The 24,217-nt window shown below is 40.6% G+C and overlaps 2 protein-coding genes across 5 annotated transcripts; both read right to left on the bottom strand.

Annotated features, from left to right (window-relative positions):
* Nucleotides 1-60: 60 nt before the first annotated feature.
* On the bottom strand, nt 61-8,967 carry LOC112214938 (tetraspanin-16-like). Of its 3 annotated transcripts, XR_002948170.2 has the most exons (6): nt 8,860-8,967; nt 7,682-7,865; nt 7,452-7,519; nt 6,118-6,515; nt 5,937-6,020; nt 61-192 (listed from the first exon to the last, which is right to left on the bottom strand). XR_002948170.2 is itself a non-coding variant. In XM_042316029.1 (3 exons), exons 1-3 carry the CDS (start codon nt 6,208-6,210, stop codon nt 130-132), a joined length of 240 nt encoding a protein of 79 aa, XP_042171963.1. In that variant the 5' UTR covers nt 6,211-6,929; the 3' UTR covers nt 61-129. The 3 variants fall into 3 exon arrangements, 1 of the variants encoding a protein (XP_042171963.1); XR_006082421.1 differs by lacking the exons at nt 7,452-7,519; nt 7,682-7,865; nt 8,860-8,967 and adding an exon at nt 6,776-6,929; XM_042316029.1 differs by lacking the exons at nt 7,452-7,519; nt 7,682-7,865; nt 8,860-8,967 and having other exon boundaries at nt 6,118-6,929.
* Nucleotides 8,968-11,548: 2,581 nt separating this feature from the next.
* On the bottom strand, nt 11,549-24,217 carry tspan35 (tetraspanin 35). Of its 2 annotated transcripts, none has more exons than XM_024373185.2 (8): nt 24,058-24,217; nt 20,041-20,116; nt 16,410-16,625; nt 14,245-14,319; nt 13,799-13,906; nt 13,501-13,626; nt 13,039-13,131; nt 11,549-12,839 (listed from the first exon to the last, which is right to left on the bottom strand). In XM_024373185.2, the coding sequence occupies exons 2-8, from the start codon at nt 20,095-20,097 to the stop codon at nt 12,780-12,782; spliced, it is 735 nt and encodes a 244-aa protein (XP_024228953.1). In that variant the 5' UTR covers nt 20,098-20,116; nt 24,058-24,217; the 3' UTR covers nt 11,549-12,779. The 2 variants fall into 2 exon arrangements, with proteins under 2 accessions (XP_024228953.1, XP_024228951.1); XM_024373183.2 differs by having other exon boundaries at nt 24,019-24,216.

Here is a 24,217-nt window from a genome sequence, read left to right as displayed (position 1 = left end):
ATATAACTAAAATAACAGATATGATTTCATCTAAGGAAAACACACTAACTTTTATTGTTTAGCAGAACTTTATTGTTGCCTGTGGGGGTTGTTGGTGTCCTCCAGGTGTGGATGGACCCTTTGGCTTCACTATGGATGCCTCATGAGCCCCAACTTCACAAACAAAACCATGGCAAGGATCATGGAGAATAACTGCAAAGAGGAGAGGGCAGGAAAACAATGACTTGAAGCCAAGCAACATTATCTATTCAGCAACCAACTGCTATAGAATAGATAGCTATCAAACTAAGAATACTCTTTATGGACTAATGGTGAGCTACTGTAGAATAAGCATTACTATGCTTTAAAAAGTGCATTCATTTTCAGCAATAGGCCTTGGGTCTGAGAGAGGTTAAAGTTCTCCAGAAGACCTTGAGGGAACAGTGTAACTCATAGGGAGATTCTCAATTGGGCAAAAGTCTTCCTCCTTTCCTCCGTGACCCGGAAACCGATAAGTGGTTAACGACAGTTGAAATTCGTTAGTAAGCGAACAGAGGAGTTTGCTCCCATCGTCAATTACTTTGTTCGGCAAAGGATACTGAAGTGCATCCTCTGCGAAGTGTTTTGAAATCTGCCACTCCCCCTTTGAATCAGCTGTATACTCAGAAGAGGAAAACATGCACAGATTTTAAAATGATACGTTACTAATCTTTTTACCTAAATGTATTTTTACCACTTTACACATTTATTTTAAGATTCCTTCTCTGTTAACGTCATCTGTATGATGACGAGCTAGAGGAGAAAGAGTCACTTCGTACCAGCACTTTTTTTCACACGTTTCCTCTCCTCAACTTCTATCCTCGATTACTTTTGACATTTTTCAAAGAGGTCAAATCAAATCAAATTTTATGGCTACCGACGTGAGTGCCACGGGGCGGATATCATTTAGGCAGGTTACCTTTGCTTCCTTGGGCACAGGGACTATGGTTGTCTGCTTGAAACATGTAGGTATTACAGACTCAGTCAGGGAGAGGTTGAAAATGTCAGTGAAGACACGTGACAGTTGGTCCAAGCATGCTTTGAGTACAGTTGTGGCCAAAGGTTTTGAGAATGACAAATATTAATTTCCACAAAGTTTGCTGCTTCAGTGTCTTTAGATATTTTTGTCAGATGTTACTATGGAATACTGAAGTATAATTACAAGCATTTCATAAGTGTCAAAGGCTTTTATTGACAATTACATGAAGTTGATACAAAGAGTCCATATTTGCAGTGTTGACCCTTCATTTTCAAGACCTCTGCAATCCGCCCTTTCATGCTGTCAATTAGCATCTGGGTCACATCTTGACTGATGGCAGCCCATTCTTGCATAATCAATGCTTGGAGTTTGTCAGAATTTGTGGGTTTTTGTTTGTCCACCCGCCTCTTGAGGATTGACCACAAGTTCTCAATGGGATTAAGGTCTGGGGAGATTCCTGGCCATAGACCCAAAATATTGATGTTTTGTTCCCCGAGCCACTTAGTTATCCCTTTTGCCTAATGGCAAGTTGCTCCATCATGCTGGAAAAGGCATTGTTCGTCACTAAACTTTTCCTGGCTGGTTGGGAGAAGTTGCTCTCGGAGGATGTGTTGGTACCATTCTTTATTCATGGCTGTGTTCTTAGGCAAAATTGTGAGTGAGCCCACTCCCTTGGCTGAGAAGCAACCCCACACATGAATGGTCTCAGGATGCTTTACTGTTGGCATGACACAGGACTGATGGTAGCGCTCACCTTGTCTTCTCCGGACAAACTTTTTACCGTATGCCCCAAACAATCGGAAAGGGGATTCATCAGAGAAAATGACTTTACCCCAGTTTTCAGCAGTCCAATCTCTGTACCTTTTGCAGAATATCAGTCTGTCCTCGATGCTTTTCCTGGAGAGAAGTGGCTTCTTTGCTGCCCTTCTTGACACCAGGCCATCCTTCAAAAGTCTTTGCCTCACTGTGAGTGCAAATGCACTCACACCTGCCTGCTGCCATTCCTGAGCAAGCTCTATACTGGTGGTGCCCCGATCCCGCAGCTGAATCAACTTTAGGAGACGGTCCTGGCGCTTGCTGGACTTTCTTGGGCGCCCTGAAGCCATCTTCACAACAATTGAACCACTCTCCTTGAAGTTCTTGATGATCTGATAAATGGTTGATTTAGGTGCAATCTTACTGCCAGCAATATCCTTGCCTGTGACGCCCTTTTTGTGCAAAGCAATGATGACGGCACATGTTTCCTTGCATGGTAACCATGGCTGACAGAGGAAGAACAATGATTCCAAGCACCACCCTCCTTTTGAAGCTTTGTCTGTTATTCAAACTCAATCAGCATGACAGAGTGATCTCCAGCCTTGTCCTCGTCAACACTCACACCTGTGTTAACGAGAGAATCACTGACATGATGTCAGCTAGTCCTTTTGTGGCAGAGCTGAAATGCAGTGGAAATGTTTTTTTGAGATTCAGTTCATTTGCATAGCAAAGAGGGACTTTGCAATTCATTGCAATTCATCTGACCACTCTTCATAACATTCTGGAGTATATGCAAATTGCCATCATACAAATTGAGGCAGCAGACTTCAAATTAATATTTGTGTCATTCTCAAAACTTTTGGCCACGTCCTGGTAATCCGTCTGGCCCAACGGCTTTGTGAATGTTGACCTGTTTCAAGGTTTTGTACACATTGGCTACCGAGAGCGTTATCACACTCATCCAGAACAGCTGGTGCTCTCGTGCATGCTTGCCTCAAAGCAAGCATAAAAGGCATTTAGCTCATCTAGTAGACTCGCGTCACTGGGCAGCTCGCGCTGGGTTTCCCATTGTCGTCCGTAATAGTTTTCAAGGCCTACCACATCCAACGAGCGTCAGAGCCAGTGTAGTAGGATTCAATCTTAATCCTGTATTGACGCTTTGCTTGTTTGATGGTTCGTCTGAGGGCATAGCGGGATTTCTTATAAGCGTCCGGATTAGTCTCTCGCTCCTTCAAAGCGGCAGCTCTAGCCTTTAGCTCGCTGCGGATGTCGCCTGTAATCCATGGCTTCTGGTTGGGATGGAGTGGGGCAAAAAAGTATTTAGTCAGCCACCAATTCTGCAAGTTCTCCCACTTAAAAAGATGAGGCCTGTAATTTTCATCATAGGTACACTTCAACTATGACAGACAAAATGAGAAAAATAAAAAAAAAATCACATTGTAGGATTTTTAATGAATTTATTTGCAAATTATGGTGGAAAATAAGTATTTGGTTAATAACAAAGGTTTCTCAATACTTTGTTATATACCCTTTGTTGGCAATGACAGAGGTCAAATGTTTTCTGTAAGTCTTCACAAGGTTTTCACACACTGTTGCTGGTATTTTGGCCCATTCCTCCATGCAGACCTCCCCTAGAGCAGTGATGTTTTGGGGCTGTTACTGGGCAACATGGACTTTCAACTCCCTCCAAAAATGTTCTATGGGGTTGAGATCTGGAGACTGGCTTGGCCACTCCAGGACCTTGAAATGCTTCTTACGAAGCCACTCCTTCGTTGCCCGGGCAGTGTGTTTGGGATCATTGTCATGCTGAAAGACCCAGTCACGTTTCATCTTCAATGCCCTTGCTGACGGAAGGTTTTCACTCAAAATCTCACGATACATGGCCCCATTCATTCTTTCCTTTACGCGGATCAGTCGTCCTGGTCCCTTTGCAGAAAAACAGCCCCAAAGCATGATGTTTCCACCCCCATGCTTCACAGTAGGTATGGTGTTCTTTGGATGCAACTCAGCATTCTTTGTCCTCCAAACACAACGAGTTGAGTTTTTACCAAAAAGTTATATTTTGGTTTCATCTGACCATATGACATTCTCCCAATCTTCTTCTGGATCATCCAAATGCTCTCTAGCAAACTTTAGACAGGCCTGGACATGTACTGGCTTAAGCAGGGGGACATGTCTGGCACTGCAGGATTTGAGTCCCTGGCGGCGTAGTGTGTTACTGATGGTAGGCTTTGTTACTTTGGTCCCAGCTCTCTGCAGGTCATTCACTAGGTGCCCCCATGTGGGGTTCTGGTATTTTTGCTCACCATTCTTGTGATCATTTTGACCCCACGGGGTGAGATCTTGCGTGGAGCCCCAGATCGAGGGAGATAATCAGTGGTCTTGTATGTCTTCCATTTCCTAATAATTGCTCCCACAGTTGATTTCTTCAAACCAAGCTGCTTACCTATTGCAGATTCCTTCTTCCCAGCCTGGTGCAGGTCTACAATTTTGTTTCTGGTGTCCTTTGACAGCTCTTTGGTCTTGGCCATAGTGGAGTTTGGAGTGTGACTGTTTGAGGTTGTGGACAGGTGTCTTTTATACTGATAACAAGTTCAAACAGGTGCCATTAATACAGATAACGAGTGGAGGACAGAGGAGCCTCTTAAAGAAGAAGTTACATGTCTGTGAGAGCCAGAAATCTTGCTTGTTTGTAGGTGACCAAATACTTATTTTCCTCCATAATTTGCAAATAAATTCATTAAGAATCCTACAATGTGATTTTCTGGATTTTTTTCCTTCTCATTTTGTCTGTCATAGTTGAAATGTACCTATGATGAAAATGACAGGCCTCTCATCCTTTTAAGTGGGAGAACTTGCACAATTGGTGGTTGACTAAATACTTTTTTGCCCCACTGTACGTACATTCACTTTGGGGACGACGTCGTCGTCGATGGACTTATTGATGAAGCAGATGACTGAGGTGGTGTACTCCTCAATGCCATTGGATGAATCTAAGAACATATTCCAGTCTGTGCTAGCAAAACAGTCCTGTAGTGTAGCACCCGCGTCATCAGACCACTTCCGTATTGAGCGAGTCACTGGTACTTCATGCTTTAGTTTTTGCTTGCAAGCAGGAATCAGGAGAATAGAATTATGGTCAGATTTGTCAAATGGAGGGCGGGGGAGAGCTTTGTATGCATATGTGTGTGTGGAGTAAAGGTGGTCTAGGATTTTTTTTTTCTGTTTGCATATGTGACATGCTGGTAAAAAAAAATGGTGAAACTGATTTAAGTTTGCCTGCATTAAAGTCCCAGCCACTAGGAGCGCCGCTTCTGGGTGAGCATTTTCCTCTTTGCTTATGGCCTTATAGAGTTGGTTGAGTGCGTTCTTAGTGCCAGCTTCGTTCTGTGGTGGTAAATAGACGGCTGCGAATAATATAGATAAGAACTCTCTTGGTAGATAGTGTGGTCTACAGCTTGTCATAAGGTACTCTACCTCAGGCGAGCAATACCTTGAAACATCTTTAATATTAGACATCGTGCACCAGCTGTTATTGACAAAGACACACACCCCCACCCCTCGTCTTACCAGAGATAGCGTCTCTGTTCTGCCGGTGTTTGGAAAATCCCACTAGCTCTATATTCCTTATCATCGTTCAGCCACATCTCGGTGAAACATAAGATGTTACCGTTTTTAATGTCCCGTTGATAGGATCTTAATCGTAGGTCATCAGTTTTATTTTTCCAATGATTGCATGTTAGCAAGAAGAACGATTGGCAGTGGGAGTTTACTCGCTTGCCTACGGATTCTCAGAAGGCTGCCCGATCTGCGGCCCCTTTTCCTTCATCTTTTCTTCACGCAAAAGGCGGGGATCTGGCCAGTTCCAGTGAAAACAGGATATCCTTCTCCTCAAACTCATTAAAGGAAGAAGTTTCTTCCAGTCCACAATGAGTAATCGCTGTTCTGATGTCCAGAAGTTATTTTCGGTATAAGAGACAGTAGAAGCAACATTATGCACACAATAAGTTGAAAAATAAGTTACACAAAACTTTTAAAAAACTAACAAAATAGCACAATTGGTTGGGAGAATGTAAAACGTCAGCTATGTTCTTCGGCGCAATCTTTTCATCAGGTGAGGAGAGAACGGAGGAGACGACGCGAGGAGTCAAGCAAAACCAATTGAGATTCTCCCATAGTATACCTCCATCATACATATGCAGCCAGCTGCTGATCCCAGGATGACACTCTGCTCTCTGATCACTGTAATGACCTTACCAAAGCAGCTCTGGGGGAAACACACAGGGAGCATTTAGCTTAAGGCTTTACAGCTTTAGAGCACAGACTGATATAACATAGTGCAGTGAGGCACTGGGTTAGGTAACCTGTGGTTGGATCAGACTTGGAGTGATGGTGATACCGTCACAGTCTGCAAGGGTCTTGTTCACGCAGCAAGTCTTAGGGTAGTTCAAACCCATGGTTGTACTGAACACAGAGCCCCTGAAATCTACAGTAGAGTTCTCAAAACCACAGCATTTGAACTAAGAGATGAAAAAACAATAAAGACATCAAAGATATTAGCTGTGATAACTACTGTCTGGGATGCTCTGGTGGTCAAAGGAACCAAATAGTAAAGCCAAGCCTATTTGGACCTATCCCAATTAGAGCTTCTCACCTTGACCATGACTGTGTGCCATGCTGTTGAGATTGGGTCTTTTGCTACTGGGCCCATATTGGCAGTCATCAGGGAATTCTTGCTTGCATCACGTACCACTAATCTAACCTGTCACATTTAGACATCACAGCTTATTGAAAGGCATAGCCTGACTAGGCTATATCATACATATGTGACGTACTAGTCCGTCACTGGCCGCGGGCAGCATTTGTTACTTTAACGCATGCACACATTCATCACTCCTCCCTGCTCCGTTATCAGATAAGTTAACAATGTGGGTTGACACACAAGTTAACTTCTCTGTCTTAGTACATACGTTTCACACTTATGTCAGTGTTCATATTTAATATAAGCAATATTTATTATACTTATCGATGTTGTGGATGAGCTCGTTTGTTTGTTTGTTTGTTTGTTTGTTTGTTCCCCTCTCTCTCAATCTCTGTAGCTTCTGGGTATGCTGGATAAGGACCCAAGCTAAGGGAATGGGCTGACTTTGTAGTGCCTGTCCCAAATGGCTCATTAATGTAAATGGACTTATTGAAAGAAACTGTCAGTCGTGATGTAATTTTGTAAATGTTATATTGTGATATTGTTTCATAAAAAACATGTGCAATGTATATACATTAGTATTTTTAGTTAAATGTAAAATGTAGGTTTGTTTAGGTAATTGCCTAATTAATTTGTGTTAATTGTTCTGAGGGGAGGGGCTAGCCCTACAAAAGGAGCCTCTCTTTCAGTTCATAGAGAGGCATTTTTGGATTGAGCTGTGGATAGGGTAGTATTGTTTTTAGTGGGCCCAAAAGGTATATGTTTGATGACAGTACTGTTGTTTTTGTTCCGGAATCATTTTGTAAATAAACACACTTGCACAGAAGACCTTTTGTGGCACTGCCATCTTTTTATTTTGATAGAGGTTAGGTTTTCAAGTTTAGCCTTCTGGCCTACTTTATGTGACAACATATAAATCAATTTAGAGTGCCCTAAATGATGATATAGGTTTGCCTACTTGATGATACAGATGCCAGCATGTTCATTTATTCTTACCAGATTCCGGTACATCAAGACAAAAACAGTCCCAATGATTTCGGCAACATTGTCACGATGAAGAAAAACTGTACAGGGTACAAAAAATGCAGAGAGAGGTCAAATATTGCCTCTTATTGTAGCTTGCAGGGGGAAAAGAGTGGGACATTCACAACTCTGCAGTAGTATAACACAGTAAAACAATTATTGTTTGGTGCCTTGAAATTGACTGCACAACTGTTGTCTCTCACCAGCAAGATAAAGAAGTGGTTCTCTTTCCAAACCCCACAGCAGCCGATGAGACCCGTGAAAGACAGCACTGAGCCCATACCAATACAGATGTAGCTGAGACGAGTAGGGGCCCAGGACATCCACAAACGTAGCTGCTCCATATCTAATCCATGCGCCAAGCCCCAGCAGCAGAAAACCACTTATCTGGAGGAGAGAGAAGGATGGTGGTCTAATTTCATTTAAAAAAAAAAGTTTTATCATCAGCTAATAAATTACATATGAGAAGAAAAAAACAGGTCCATAACAACTATGTTTTGCCAGATGGATTTCTCAGGCTAGGTAATATTACAGTGACAACAACAGCAGTTGCTGTCTTCTGTGTGTTTGACTTTTGCAGTTCAACTGGGCTTTGTTTGCTAGCTAGGCAACATTTAGCTACTTACAACAAGTATTACACAAAGCAGCAACATCAAATACCGCATCCATGTGTAGTTTGTCATGTCTAGCCATTTTGCAAATTCGACCTTCCATAATCAAAGGAGAAAAGATATGACAAAATGATACAGAACAGAATAGGCTTATAATAATACTGGCTAATGAGACACATTTTTGGTAAACAGTTGAGAGATGGGGCTGAAGAAATGTAACTACTCTCAAATTCATAGATGGAGCTATGGATGCCAGACCATCCATTAGATCCAAATGTTAACCCATTTTTGAAGCTATACAGAGTTTGTTTAAAAGTACATTGTTTACAAACAATGGAATAGATATGCGAATTTGGGTTTAAATGTGGTAAAGCAGTTTAACTAACGTTAAGCTCATGATACATGTATGAGTTATATTCGTCAAGAGTAAATAGCTAGCTAATAGTATCAATAATTAAAAATATATAAATACAAAAATTGATGTACCAATCCCAGATTCTCCCTTTAATAACTAACATTAACAATCAGTTCGAGCTGGCTAGTGTTAGCTAACTATTAGCCTAGCTAGACTAGCTATTGTAACTAGCTAACGTTAGTGACCTGACTATGGATCGCTTGCTACTGGTAGTTAGCTAACTTAGCTAATTTAACTATAACATCTAAACCTATAGGGTTGACTAGCTATCTAGCTAGCGACATTTTAGCTAGATAGCTAACGTTAGCATTAGCTAGCGTAGTCACATGAAAAAATAAGGACCGCCTGTCCTTACTTTTAACAGGTCCAGACGATTTTGGCCTACTGCTATTAAGGCCTACTTGCTGCCAACTTTTTTTTTTCTTCTTTTTTTTTTCTTCTTTTTTTTATTAACAACAAATCAATACATAAAGCACATGAGGGAACACAAGCATACATAGATTACAAACAATAGACAATCGCGCTAGGGGCGGGGCTGGGGGCGGGGCTAGGGGGTACAATATCACATTACAATTACACAAGGACCTTAAGGGACATGCATATACTTACAATTCTAACAGCTTTTTTGTTAGTAGAGCATTTAACCATCTTAAAATACAGTTCAATTTATTTTTGTAGGGTACGAAAATGTGGTTTTCTGTTTGTAAATTTACATTTGTGTATATGAAATTTGGCCAAAAGAATAATGAAATTAATTACATAAAAATGATTCCGCTTATTTCTATTGTATGTAAAGAATCCAAACAGTACATCTCTCCACAATAGTGTAAAATCTTCATAAATGTGTTCAATTATAAACCTACTGATGTCTTGCCACAGTTTTCTTACATGCATACAATGCCAAAAAAGATGCACACCTGTTTCTGGGTGGTCATTACAAAAGGAGCAATTTGAGTTGATGTTTTCCTTAAACTTCTTCATATAGTGGTTGGCAGGATAATATTTCTGAATAATTTTAAAGGAAACGTCCTTAATTTTGTTAACAAGTAGGTATGTGTGTGGCAACATCCAAACTTTTTTTCCAACAGATATTATCAATAAATCCATTCCAATAAGGCATGACATAAGGTATAGATACAACATCCTGCTGAAACAAGGATCGTATCGCTCTGTTGTTGAATGGACCAAAAGAGAAACAAATCTTTCCTACTGATGAGTCAACAGGGTCAACAGAAGGTAGGCTCTGAGGGTCAGGTCTTGACATGTTCCTGAATAACATAGCAACACCTGAGGGAATGGCATCTAAAACAATTGCAAAATCTTTAGGTGTTACAGGGACCTTGTAAAGTGATAAGAATTCTTTATAACTGAGTAACAGACCCTCTGCATTTACCAGTTGGCTCACCAATAGGATATTATTTCGGAACCAATATTCTAAAAACAGAGAGGTATTTTTATACAATATATCACGATTATTCCATATATAATATCTGTGTGGAGAAAAATTGTGTTTATAAATTAAGGACCATGACAAGAAAACCTGCCGATGAAAAGCAGAAAGTTTCACTGGAACTTTGTCAATATTATAATTGCAAAACAACATGAAGTTAAGGCCACCAAAAGTAGAGAAGACATGATGAGGAATAAAATTCCAGATAGAAGTGGGTCTTCTTAGGAATTGTTTTATCCAATTGATCTTAAAAGTATTATTTAAAGTAGTAAAGTCCAGAAAATTCAGTCCACCATTCTCATAAGTGTTCATTACAACAGTTTTCCTAATGTAATGGGTATGGTTTCTCCAAAGAAAGTTGAAAAGCATCTGGTCTATCTCCTTGCTTATTTTACAGTCAAGATATAAAGATAGAGCACCATATGTTAGTCTAGAGATACCTTCAGCCTTGGTTATTAGGACTCTACCTTTTAAAGATAAGTCCCTCTGTAGCCATTGATTTAGTTTCTTCTGGGTTTTTTTAATAAGAGGGTTAAAATTTAGTAAGCCTCTAGACTTCTGATCCTTTGTAATGGTTATGCCTAAATATGTAAATTCTTCTTTTACTGGAATACCATAATATGAAGGTGTCACACAATATTTGACAGCTATGAGTTCACATTTATTAATGTTAAGATATAGACCAGACGCTTTGGAAAAGGATTGTATCACATTGATCGATATGGGAATTTGGTTAGCGTCTTTCAGAAAAAGTGTAGTATCGTCAGCCAGCTGGCTTATAATAATTTCTTTACCAGCTATGGAAATACTGTGTACGGGACTATTATTTAAAGAATTTGCAAGAAATTGGGTGATTAATAAAAACAGGTACGGAGAGATAGGACAACCTTGCCTAATTCCTCTCTTTAACTCAAATCTAGGTGAGGTGCCATATTTCAATTTGATAGAGCTGTTACCATTTGCATAGAGAGTCTTAATAGCCTTACAGAAAAAAATCCCCAAAGCCAAGTCTCTCAAGGGAGTGGAAGAGAAACTGATGCGTCAAATGCATTATAAAAATCTAAAAATAATATGAAGTATGATGTGATGATGAATATGATGTGTCAAATGCTTTATAAAAATCTAAAAATAATATGAAGCTGTCCTCAGTTATTAGGTCTGAGTAGTCAAGTACGTCTAATACTAGTCTGACATTGTTAGAAATATGTCTGTTCCTCATGAAGCCAGACTGTGTTTCATCAATGATTGCATCCAGGACTTCTTTAATTATTTTTGCAAGTAGTGAGGCTAATATCTTATAGTCATTATTAAGAAGACAAATTGGACGCCAGTTATCGATGAGCAGCACTTCTTTTTTAGGTTTAGGTATCAGTGTTATTAACCCCTGACTCATTGTAGGAGGGAGAACATTGTTTTTAATACTCTCTAAAAAGACTTCAAATAGGAAGGGAGCTACTTGTTCAGAAAATAATTTGTAAAATTCTGATGTAATTCCATCAACACCTGGTGATTTAATGTTCTTTAGATGTTTGATAGACTCTATAATCTCTTCAACTTTGATGGGTTCATCACACTGTTTAGATTCTATATCACTGATAGAGTGAACATTATTCAGTGAGTTAAAAAACATATCTGTGGATTCCTGACAGTACGTAGAGCTATACAATTTTCTGTAAAAATTGCTACAGTATTTAGCGATTCATGTTTGGTCATCTGTAATAACACCATCAATGTTTAACTTATGGATAGTGTTATTTTTAGAGTGAAATTTCTCAAGTCTAAAGAAATAGGATGAATTCATGTCATGGCGACCTTGCGAGCTAAACTCATGCATAGAAAACGTCATCGGCTCTAACGGTCGTCTCGCACCGAAATGCGCATGTGCAGGCCGTCAAAATCAAATGCACTCCTTAGTTTTTTGACGAAAATGAAAACGTGTCAGTTTGTCACTTTCACGAGGTTGGAGTAATAACATGTTCAACTACTTAACACATTGCCTCGAATCTACGTTGTGCCTTTATATTTCATTTATCTCATTAACTTTTTAAACCACAAACCCCGGCCTGGTCGGTTGACTGTTTCGCAAGCGTTCCCGGAAGTCTCGCAAATGCTGCGCCTCTGGGTTTAGTAACTCTGTTCTGTGGTGAATCTCCGTTTTGCATCCTTTCTGAAGACACTAAAGACAGAATTTCCAACAGCAGGTAGACACCACACAGATGTAACTATTTTAGAGAGAACTTGGACTAGAAAAGATGTGTGCCTTTGATACCAAAACGTGAGTTAAACGTATTTTAAAAACATTGCCATTATACAATTGTTACAATGCAATAAATCAGTTAAACTTATTTTCAGAGCGTTGCAAGTTGCAACCTTTTTAGTCATTCTCCAGAGCATGTAGCATCTGTAGAAAATCAATTAATAAAATTATAAAAAGTGGCACATATATATTTCCTGACAGTGAATTGATATTGTTATTTTAATAAAAACCTTGATGATACTGTGCAGAGTGGACTGGACATAGGACGCAATGTATTGCTGCAATCTAAATGTAAGACTGCATCATTTTCAGGTGAACTATGTTTACAATACAATAAAAGATTTCAATACAAATAGACATTTCCCATATCCAATAATCTTGAACAGGATTTAATTTAAACGGGCTCAGTGGTGGGGCGCCTCTCCTTATCACAAAGCTTCCTTAGATTTCTCTTCAGCCTTGGTGATTTCAGAGATTCTTATGCATCCATCCCTGTAGTTGTCATAAGGAGGGTCCAGAGATGCCATCCAGGCAGGTGTTTCTATGGCCCTCCCTCCTCCATTGGTTTTCAGTCACTCTTTGAGCCTATTATGCAGTACAAAGTCATGGAGACAACCATCGCCAATATCTAGGAAAACAGGAACAGTAAATAAATGCTGTGGTTATGCTAAACTTTTAAACAAAGCCCACTGTATGAAACTGAACACAACATCACATTATTTTTGTTGAATTTGCATCAAAGCATCTACATTTACATTTGTGGTATTTAAAAAAAAAAGAGAATGTGACCTTGAAATAGACAGAGCGAGGGAAGGAGTCAACAGTACCTCAAGGGCAGCGATCCCCAATGCCACTGCCACAATGACAATAGTGTTTTTATCAATCAGTTGCATAAGCTTTGGGAAGCAGCCGATGATTGTCTGTGGGGACACACAAATGTAATACAGTTATTTAGACAGGTGAGGCCACTGGGTGTCCAACTGTAAAGTGTGTTACATTCTCAAACGGGCCTTCCATTGATGAGTTTGAGTATGGATGGAGTGTGATTAACTTGTTGAGGTGATGAGTTCAGAGCTCATACCAAGTTTGGACCCGCACTGACTACAGTGTTAACTCAAAATGATACAATGACTAGGTTCCAGTTTAACAAGGTTTACTTCACCGTATATCGTCACCATTACACTCAGGCCAGTTCCATCAACAGTTATACTACTGCGCAGGTTTACTAAACAGTGATATCACCGTTATAACAGAAATATAGGGATACTTAAAACATGAACTTAACATACAGCACTTGTATCATCACAAGAGCTGAAATCAGCACTGTGGCAGCACTGTTGAGGATAGAGATGGGTGTATTTTTCAAATGGAGAGTCAGTGAAGTCTGTATAGTTGTAGAATCCACAGCACTTTAGCTAGAGTGGACACAGAGACAGATCTCATTAGAACAGTTCTGTTGAAAAACTAAATAAGATGTCTAATACACAAGCAAATATAAATGACGTAATGTTATTTGAGACATTATTTGCAGGCCTAACATCTTATTTCCAAGGTATGGAAACAGGCCGGCAGGATATTGTAAAGTACCGTATCCATAGTAGCATTCCAGAGAGCGGTGACGTCTGAATTTTCTCCATAGTCCTTCCTAATGTTCTGAACCACTTTGGTTCCCAGTTTCTCAATCAACTGACCTGCCTGAAAGACATAACACAAATCACACACTCTTAGAAAAAAGGGTTCCAAAAGGGTTCTTCGGCTGTCCCCATAGGAGAACTCTTTTTGTTCCAGGTAGAACCCAAAAGGGTTCTATGTTGAACCCTCTGTGGAAAAGGTTTTCATGAAACCCAAAAGAGTTCTAACTCGAACCAAAAGGGGTTCTTCAAAGGGTTCTCCTACAGGGACAGCCAAAGAACCCTTTTAGATTCTAGATAGCACCTTCTTTTCTAAGAGTGTAGTCTTTTCATCAAATTCTCCACAGTCTCTAACCCCCTTTAGCAATATGAGGAGAGTGAATGAACCTAATGTACGCTTACCAAGGGTTTAAACACCAGGATAACTACTGCTCCAGCCACCTCTGCAATGAACACCACCAACACAATCACAAAGAACTAGAAAAAGAGGAAAAGGAGACAATAAGAAAGAGAGATTGAGTGGTTGAACTGAGAAAACGGATTACAGTGCATTTACACACATTTCATTTATACTGAACAAAAATATAAAACACAACATGTAAAGTTTTGGTCCTGAAATAAAAAAGATCCCAGAAATGTTCCATATGTACAAAAGCTTATTTCTCTCAAATTTTGTGCAGAAATTTGTTTACATCCCTGTTAGTAAGCATTTATCCTTTGCCAAGATAATCCATCCACCTGACAGGTGTGGCATATCAATAATCTGATTAAACAGCATGGTCATTACACAGGTGCACCTTGTGCTGTGGACAATAAAAAGCCACTAAAATGTGCAGTTGTCACACAACACAATGCCACAGATGTCTCAAGTTGAGGAAACATGCAATTGGCATGTTGACTGCGGGAATGTCCACCAGAGCTGTTGCCAGAGAATGTAATGTTAATTTCTCTACCATAAGCCGCCTCCAACGTTGTTTTACAGGATTTGGGAGTAGGTCCAAACGGCCTCACAACCGCAGACCACGTGTAACCATACCAGCCCAGGACCTCCACATCTGGCTTCTTCACCTGCGAGATTGTCTAAGACCAGCCACCCAGACAGCTGATGAAACTGTGGGTTTGCACAACCAAAGAATTTCTGCACAAACTGTCAGAAACTGTCTCAGGGAAGCTCGTCTGCATGCTCGTCGTCCTCACCAGGGTCTTGACCCGACTGCAGTTTGGCATCATAACCAACTTCAGTGGGCAAATGCTCCTCTTTAATGCCCACTGGCATGCTGGAGAAGTATGCTCTTCACGGTTGAATCCCGGTTTCAACTGTACCGGGCAGATGGCGTCATGTGGGCAAGCGGTTTGCTGATGTCAACGTTGTGAACAGAGTGCCCCATGGTGGCGGTGGGGTTATTGTATGGGCCGGCATAGCTACGGACAACAAACACAATTGCGTTTTATCGATGGAAATTTGAATGCACAGAGATACCGTGACGAGATCCTGAGACCCATTGTTGATCCATTCATCTGCCGCCATCACCTAATGTTTTAGCATGATAATGCACAGCCCCATGTCGCAAGGATCTGTACAAAATTCCTGGAAGCTGAAAATGTCCCAGTTCTTCCATGGTCTGCATACTCACCAGACATGTCAACCATTAAGCACGTTTGGGATGCTCTGGATAGGCATGTACGACAGCTTGATCCAGTTCTCGCCACTATCCAGCAACTTTGCACAGCCATTTAAGAGGAGTGGGACATCATTCCACAGCCTGATCAACTCTATGCGAAGGAAGGGCCTCCCGAGTGGCGCAGCAGTCTAAGGCACTGCATCGCAGTGCTAGAGGCTTCACTACAGATCCGGGTTTGTGTCCCAGGCTGTGTTCGTATCCCGGGCTGTGTCGCAGCCAGTCGCGACTGAGAGACCCATGAAGCGGTGCACAATTGACCCAGCATCGCCCGGGTTAGGGGAGGGTTTGGCCGGCTAGGATGTCCTTGTCCCATCGTGCTCTAGCAACTCCTTGTGGTGGCCGGGTGCATGCACACTGACTTCAGTCGCCAGCTGTACGGTGTTTCCTCCGACACATTGGTGCGGCTGGCCTCGGGGTTAAGCGAGACGGGTCGTGTTTTGGAGGAAACGTGGCTCTCGACCTTTGCCTCTCCCAAATCCGTACACTAATTGCATATCACAGGAATTGGATTTGGATATCACAAAATTGGGGAGAAAAAAATTATATGCGAAGTAGTTGTCGCCCTGCATAAGGCAAATGGTGGACATACCAGATACTGACTGGTTTTCGGATCCACGCCTTTTTTTTTAGGTATCCAACAGATGCATATCTGTATTCCCAGTCATGTGAAATCCATAGATTAGGGCCTAACAAATTGATTTCAATTGACTGATTTCCTTATATGAAATTGTTGCATTTACCAGTGTAGCTACCTACTCTACTGTAGAAAGTTCTGAAAGGAGAAATGAGTAGCTTGATAATCAAGCTTGATGACTGAGTCATTGTCAATCACATTGGTGACAACATAGCACATATAACAAATAGCTCATGTTTTAGGTAACCTACCATGAGCAGCATACACCTGCTCTCCTTCATGGCGCCACAGCAGCCCAGGAAACCTACGCTCAGCAGCACGGCCCCCACAGCAATCAACAGGTAGCCCACATTTAGGATCTGGTTCATCTCCGCCGGAGCGTCTTTTATACCCTTGAGGAACCCCAGGATCGAGCCGCTGTCCACCTTCACCCAGATCCCCACGCCCAGGATGGCAGCGCCCGCCAACTGGGGGAAGAGAGCATAGCATTGTTGGGTGGTTTCCATTAATTCAATGAAGACCACATCAACTGCTGCCCTTTGTGTCTTACCTAATATGCACATATAGTGCCTTCTGAAAGTATTCATGCCCCTTGACTTATTCCACATTTGGTTTTGTTACAGCCGGAATTCTAAATGGATTAAATTGATTTTTTCCCCTCACCCATCTACATAGAGAAATCCCATTTACTGTACGTAAGTATTCACACACTTTGAGTCAATGCTTTGGCTGGGCCACTTTAGGACTTTCATATATTCTATTCTTCATATTCAACGCAGCGTTGCTTTGGGTGTATGCTTGGGGTCATGGTCCTGTTGGAACATAAATCATCACCCCAGTCTAAGGTCGTTTGCACATCTGAAGCAGGTTCTCATTAAGGATTTGCCTGTATTAGGCTCCATTCATTGTTCCATCTATCCTTACCAGTCTCCGAGTCTCTGCCGCTGAAAAGCATCCTCATAGCATAATGCTTCCACCACCATGCTTCACGGTAGAGATGGTGTTAGATGGGTGATGAGCTGTGCCTGGCTGAGTCTGAGTAGTCCCATACTGTGCACTTGGAAACTTTCACCAGTCTTGAAATTGTTTTATACCCTTCCCCAGATAGATGCATCATCACAAGTCTATCTCAGAGAGTTCCTTGGACTTCATGGTAAGGTTTATGCTCTGACATATACTGTTAACTGTGGGACCTTACATAGACAACTGTGTTTCTTCCTACAGTCATGGCCAAAAGTTTTGAGAATGACACAAATATTAAGTTTCACAAAGTTTGCTGCTTCAGTGTCTTAAGATATTTTTTGTCAGATGTTACTATGGAATACTGAAGTATAATTACAAGCATTTCATAAGTGTCAAAGTCTTTTATTGACAATTACATGAAGTTGATGCAAAGAGTCAATATTTGCAGTGTTGACCCTTCTTTTTCAAGACCTCTGCAATCCGCCTTGGCATGCTGTCAATTAACTTCTGGGCCACATCCTGACTGATGGCAGCCCATTCTTGCATAATCAATGCTTGGAGTTTGTCAGAATTTGTGGGTTTTTGTTTGTCCACCCGCCTCTTGAGGATTGACCACAAGTTCTCAATGGGATTAAGGTCTGGGGAGTTTCCTGGCCATGGACCCAAAATATTGATGTTTTGTTCCCCGAGCCACTTAGTTATCACTTTTGCCTTATGTCAAGGTGCTCCATCATGCTGTAAAAGGCATTGTTCGTCACCAAACTGTTCCTGGATGGTTGGGAGAAGTTGCTCTCGGAGGATGTGTTGGTACCATTCTTTATTCATGGCTGTGTTCTTAGGCAAAATTGTGAGTGAGCCCACTCCCTTGGCTGAGAAGCAACCCCACACATGAATGGTCTCAGGATGCTTTACTGTTGGCATGACACAGGACTGATGGTAGCACTCACCTTGTCTTCTCCGGGCAAGCTTTTTTTCCCGGATGCCCCAAACAATCGGAAAGGGGATTCATCAGAGAAAATGACTTTACCCCAGACCTCAGCAGTCCAATCCCTGTACCTTTTGCAGAATATCAGTCCGTCCCTGATGTTTTTCCTGGAGAGAAGTGGCTTCTTTGCTGCCCTTCTTGACACCAGGCCATCCTCCAAAAGTCTTCGCCTCACTGTGCGTTCAAATGCACTCACACCTGCCTGCTGCCATTCCTGAGCAAACTCTATACTGGTGGTGCCCCGATCCCGCAGCTGAATCAACTTTAGGAGATGGTCCTGGAGCTTGCTGGACTTTCTTGGGTGCCCTGAAGCCTTCTTCACAACAATTGAACCACTCTCCTTGAAGTTCTTGATGATCCGATAAATGGTTGATTTAGGTGCAATCTTACTGACAGCAATATCCTTGCCTGTGAAGCCCTTTTTGTGCCAAGCAATGATAACGGCACGTGTTTCTTTGCAGGTAACCATGATTGACAGAGGAAGAACAATGATTCCAAGCATCACTCTCCTTTTGAAGCTTCCAGTCTGTTATTCGAACTCAATCAGCATGACAGAGTGATCTCCAGCCTTGTCCTCGTCAACACTCACACCTGTGTTAACGAGAGAATCACTGACATGATGTCACATTGTGTTAGCTAATCCAAGTTTATCATTTTAAAAGGCTAATTGATCATTAGAAAACCCTTTGGCAATTATGTTAGCACAGCTGAAAACTGTTGTTCTGATTAAAGGAGCAATTACAACTGGCATTCTTTAGACTATCCGGAGCATCAGAATTTGTGGGTTCAAAACAATGGCCACCAACAAAGTACTTTCTTCTGTAAAGGGAGTAGTACACATCTTTGTACAAGTTTCTTGGCAATTTCTCGCACGGAATAGCCTTCATTTCTCAGAACAAGAATAAACTGACAACTTTCAGAAGAAAGTGCTTTGTTTCTGGCCATTTTGAGCCTGTAATCAAACCCAAATGCTGATGCTCCAGATACTCAACTAGTCTAAAGAAAGCCAGTTGATTGCTTCTTTAAATCAGAACAGTTTTCAGCTGTGCAAAAGGGTTTTCTAATGATCAATTAGCCTTTTAAAATGATAAACTTGGATTAGCTAACACAACGTGCCATTGGAACACAGGAAGGATGGTTGCTGATAATGGGCCTCTGTACGCCTATGTAGATATTCCATTAAAAATCTGCCGTTTCCTGCTACAATAGTCATTTACAACGTCTACACTGTATTTCTGATCAATTTGATGTTATTTTAATGGACAAAGGTGTTTTTTTGTCAATAACAAGGACATTTCTAAGTGATCCCAAACTTGTGAATGGTAGTGTACGTAAATTAGATATTTCTGTATTTCATTTTCACTAAATTGTCAAATTTCTAAAAGCATGTTTTCAGTTTGTTATTATGGGGTATTGTGTGTCGATGGGTGAGATTTTTTATTTTATTTAATCCATTTGGAATTCGGGCTATAACAACAAAATGTGGAAAAAGTCAAGGGGTATGAATATGTTCTACATTTCTCTTTTCATCATTTTTTATGTCTACATAGGTATTTTCCAGTAAAATGAAATATTTATTTATTTATTTAATAGCTCCGTCACATTCTCTGACATTCATGCAGCATTTACCTTGCAGCACATCACACTATTCTACTCTGTGCCTAATCTTATTTATCTGGTCCAAAATGACATGTCTGTGTCGTAAAAAGTAGTAAAACCAAAACAAATGTCTGTCCTTTTGTTCCATGTTCTCATAACTTTTTCACATTGCAAATTAGATTCGATTTTTCTGGGACACAGAATAAGGATAAGGAGTGGTAAGTGATAAGGAGTGTTCTGATTGCCTTCAGATTCATTATTGTGAAGCATAACTGAACTCTGTTGCTATTATCATCAATAATTTACTCAAAAAGATGAAAACATCTCCAACTTACAAAGATGATGCCATTAAAGACAAACATCATGACTTTCAGAAATCCGAAGCAACCCATTCTTGATGAATTATTCTGCCTGGAAGAAAAGAAGAGTAAAAGGGTGAGAAAGGGAACATTGTTATGAATAATCATCTATGGTAATGATTATAATGTTTAGTTATTCTATGAGACTTCAGAATCATTAAGATGAGATCAGAGGTCAAAAGTCTGAACTAAATCTCTTGCCTATGTCTTTAGCCTACTGTCTAGAGGAGGAAGCATAATGACCAAAGGTTCTCTTTAATTCATTTGGGAAGTACTATCTTAACGGCTAAATGATGGACTTCTTATGTTATTTATCAATGACATTTTGGAAATTGTATGTTGAGGGTTTTGGTCAATCTTATTTTGCAAACTTGCACCAGGAACCTTTCTACACCTCCTGAAAAAACATTTGCATCATATTGAATGATATTGGAAGGTGACAGTTATGGTTTTGTGGACACAATCATGTCTAAGGAAGCAAATATATATTCTGTCAAACAACAGAGACAAAGCGTTTCTCTACTACTTTAGCACAGAGTTGTTCCGAGTCATTTGCAATGAGTTGTTATGTCTGGCTAATTAGGTGACAGATTATCAGATCTACACAATCTCTGATGCTGTTTGCTGTCTCTTGACTTGTTAGCAGGAAACCAGCCCTTTGTCATCTACAGTAAGAGTGGGGGAAAACACCAGCCACTTAACTTATCCTCCCTATCACCATTTCGTCCTTGAACAGTCAAGAGCGCCCTTGCTTTTTTTTTTTTTACTAATGTCATATGACATTTACTGTACAGTCCACTTTCCCAACACCAACAAGAGTTAAGTGAGCCTTTGCTTTAGAATTAAGGAAAGTCCAAAGGCAACGACTAGGCAGCATGTCCCACTGTATTTTCCTTTAAATGGGCCCCTAAACAGAATATTTTTTTACAAGAGGCAGGCCAGTCCCAAAGCCTAATTGTCAGAAAGAGTATACACAGTAATTCACTTGATGTCTGAAAACCCTCTTCCACCTGGGGCCACTAAATGTTCAATGCAAAAGACATCTAATTACAAGAAAACTATCAAAATGTTCAACATGGTCTGCTATTCAGATGAGAACAGTGTCCATCACCTGTCCAGGCTGTACAAGGAAATTGTATGGAACTTTATCTTCCTCGCCCTCAGTGTCAATCAGCGGCTTATTAAAACACAGGAGCCCATTACACACACACACACACACACACACACACAGCAGGTTAATGTCCTGTCCCGTTTTGCTAGTTAAACCATCTGTGGATCATCTCATCCTGCTCTGTTTTATGACCCCATGTGGTGCCCTTTATCACTATGTGTGTTTAGGACTGTCTGTCCCTAGTGTGTCTGACTGCATATGACCCCATACGATGGGAACAGTGATTGAGTGACTAAACGACAGCTAGTTTGTACTGTACTCTTAATAACAGCAATAACAGAACAGTAGCACCAGTAGTGTGACAGTGAACTATGTCAAGGAGTTTCTGATTGACATGTATGTCATTTTCTTTCTGATTTTCTGATTAAAGTATCCATAATAGTGTGTTTATCTTATACGGTCCCAGATAGAGTACTTAGAAAGTGAAATGGCATCGGCATACAGTACAAGTACTGAGAGACGGATGCTAAACGTCAGGATGTTTATCACTGTGTCAATGTTTAGCCATGAGCATCGGGTTAGTCATATGAAGGGGCCATAGTAACACATCCTGAATTGGTTTTCCCTCTTTCATTCATGGAGTTTTTCCTGCAAGTGGCCACTCATCTTCTGCCTTCACAAAGCCATAGGCAACAGCGGAGTCCATAGTTAGCCTAGTGATGTAAAACAACCAGTCACATGCAAATGACTAACAAAACATCCCAGCCAGGAGCCATTAACACACAGTACAAAGACACCAACAGAAATGTTGAGGACTGCCATTTTGAGCTAGACAGTGAATTACAACCTCAAGGCACTGTATTGTAATGAGTCGACACATAATATTGGTCCTTTCATGTTTTGAAAAATAAATTGACACTGTTATTTACCCTTATTTAAAGGCAAATGCAACACGAATGTGAGTATAATATACAGTAGCTATGGACCTTAAGACTTTACATGCTTTGAAAATGAAAATGCAATAAACACAAAGCAGCTAAATAACCCACAATCCCAATGTAAAGAACATCATTTAGACAAGAGTAACCTAAAAACGAAATCAATAGATACAATGATCAGGTGAATTTCAGGAAAGTATTCTTTAATCTGCTGAATAATATGACACAGTGAGTGGCATAGCTTTGTTGATTTCATGTTAGGAGTAATGTAAAGTAAAGTGGTATTCAGTCATGAAGACCGGGATAATGAATTCATCCACAAGGAAGCCAGTGACCTGGTGACAAACATTTCCCGGAATGATGATCAAGATAGCAAATCCCTGTTGACGAACATGCCAATTAACGACTAGAGGAAAGAAAAGAAAGACATCATATTTATCAAAGCTTTATCTCAGTCAGCTGTCATCCCGTGTAACAGTTGACCTAATATGGTTCAATGACAATTCCTAACATGTAGTCTACTCCAAAATGGGAAAGTTTGAAATGTATGAAGGATTACATTGTTGAAGGTGGGTTTCCTCATAAGCCCTAGGGTAGTGCTTTGAGTTATGGGGTTTTGGCTTAATGGTAATACATGAAAATATTCCATTCCACAAGGACAAATCTAAATAATTGTCAGAAAGAATATACACAGTAATTCACTCACAGAGACAACCCTTTGTCAGACTCTCTGTCTGAGCTGAGCGTGCTAAAACTCTAAACACTGGACAAATCTAAAAGGATGTCATGAGCTATGTTTCCATCCAATTGGCGACAGATTTTCATTCAAATATTCTAAAATGTATTTAAAAACTATGCACATTTTCCCAGCAGAGATATGAATCCATCAAATTGGCTTGCTGCAGATAATAGGCTATGGGTGCAACGTAGTGCACATAAACATATATGTTGCAGTTAAATCGGTTTCCATCCCATTTTCAACTCTACTGGTGGTTGTCTCACAAAAAAGTGCCTTGGGCTACATAAAGTACCACAGCATGAAACAAGTGTTTCTAAAAATCCCCTATGGGGAAAAATGAATGGTGGAAAAGTGATTGGAACCATTTTCCTGTTTGACCGCTAGCTTTTATGGGTATTATGACGCCTCCATTGTGGAGCTCTATAGTAAATGTGTCCACTCTGGTATTGGCACGTGCTAAAGCGTACGCATGAGATTATTATGGACAAAAGAGCGAGATTTAAAATGTTTAAAAAATGTAACGGCAGCAAAGCATCGATTATCATGTCACCATAATAAGACCCTCGATATTTGTTGGGAAGGCGCATCAAACTCAACACCTTTCACTATCACCACCCTGTTAAATTCATAATTTATTGAATCTGTAACCTAATACAGTTCATGCTTTCCCGACAAATCGTAGTGGGGGACTACAAATCATCGCGTGACTCCCAAATTTCCTTCGATATGATGGTTATTATATCAATATTTGCGCATAAAAGCGTTTCCACCTACATGAATCGCATAATTTATTTTACCGACACAAAAAGGTCTCATCTTGTCTAGTGTATTTTGTTTTGTCGACATTTTGAAAGTTTACCGAAAAATGTTATGTTGCCATTAGGCCTGTGAATTTTTTTTATCCGACATCTACTTTACTCTCCTAAAACGGTTGGATGGAAATCTGGTTTTAGAGAGGAATAATGACAGTCTTGGTCTCCGGAGAGGAACAAATAATTAATTTTTGTCAGTGCACCTGACTACAGGAGAATATAAAACGCAACATCAAATTACTACTCTTTGGAGCATTTTCAACAACCAGATGAGTCAACCCTTGTTATTCTCATTTACAATAGTATACCATACAGTGGAGTGGTACAACAGGTTTCGTTGAGACTGGGCCTTACCTTCACTGGGGTGATGGAGAGCGAATGTGGCTAATTTACCTGTGTCCTCGGAGAGTGACCTGTACTGCGTTTTTCTCTCTTCTACACACAAACTCTCTCCTTCTCTTCCCGTGCTTCTCGGTGGCTGCAGGTTGGTTATAAACAGTGAGTGAGGGGGCGTGCTGAGGCAAACAGGTGGGAGTGAGGCAGGTTTCAGAGG

Source organism: Oncorhynchus tshawytscha, unplaced genomic scaffold (genome assembly GCF_018296145.1).
Source record: "Oncorhynchus tshawytscha isolate Ot180627B unplaced genomic scaffold, Otsh_v2.0 Un_contig_2795_pilon_pilon, whole genome shotgun sequence".
Classification (NCBI taxonomy): domain Eukaryota; kingdom Metazoa; phylum Chordata; class Actinopteri; order Salmoniformes; family Salmonidae; genus Oncorhynchus; species Oncorhynchus tshawytscha.
The sequence above is the reverse complement of the archived record's forward strand: the minus strand, read 5'-3'. Positions and strand labels throughout refer to the sequence as shown.

Bases quoted from the DNA above. Each gene is read 5' to 3' on its own strand.
- LOC112214938 (XM_042316029.1), bottom strand. From the start codon at position 6,210: ATGGGTTTGAACTACCCTAAGACTTGCTGCGTGAACAAGACCCTTGCA. The intron at 6,021-6,117 runs GTTACCTAACCC...TGTTTCCCCCAG, and splicing joins CAAGTCTGATCCAACCACAG to AGCTGCTTTGGTAAGGTCAT. The intron at 193-5,936 runs GTATACTATGGG...TCCTCTTTGCAG, and splicing joins GCTGCATATGTATGATGGAG to TTATTCTCCATGATCCTTGC.
- tspan35 (XM_024373185.2), bottom strand. From the start codon at position 20,097: ATGGGTTGCTTCGGATTTCTGAAAGTCATGATGTTTGTCTTTAATGGC. The intron at 16,626-20,040 runs GTAAGTTGGAGA...CTCTTCCCCCAG, and splicing joins TCTTTAATGGCATCATCTTT to TTGGCGGGCGCTGCCATCCT. The intron at 13,627-13,798 runs GTACTTTACAAT...TGTCCACTCTAG, and splicing joins GGAATGCTACTATGGATACG to CTAAAGTGCTGTGGATTCTA.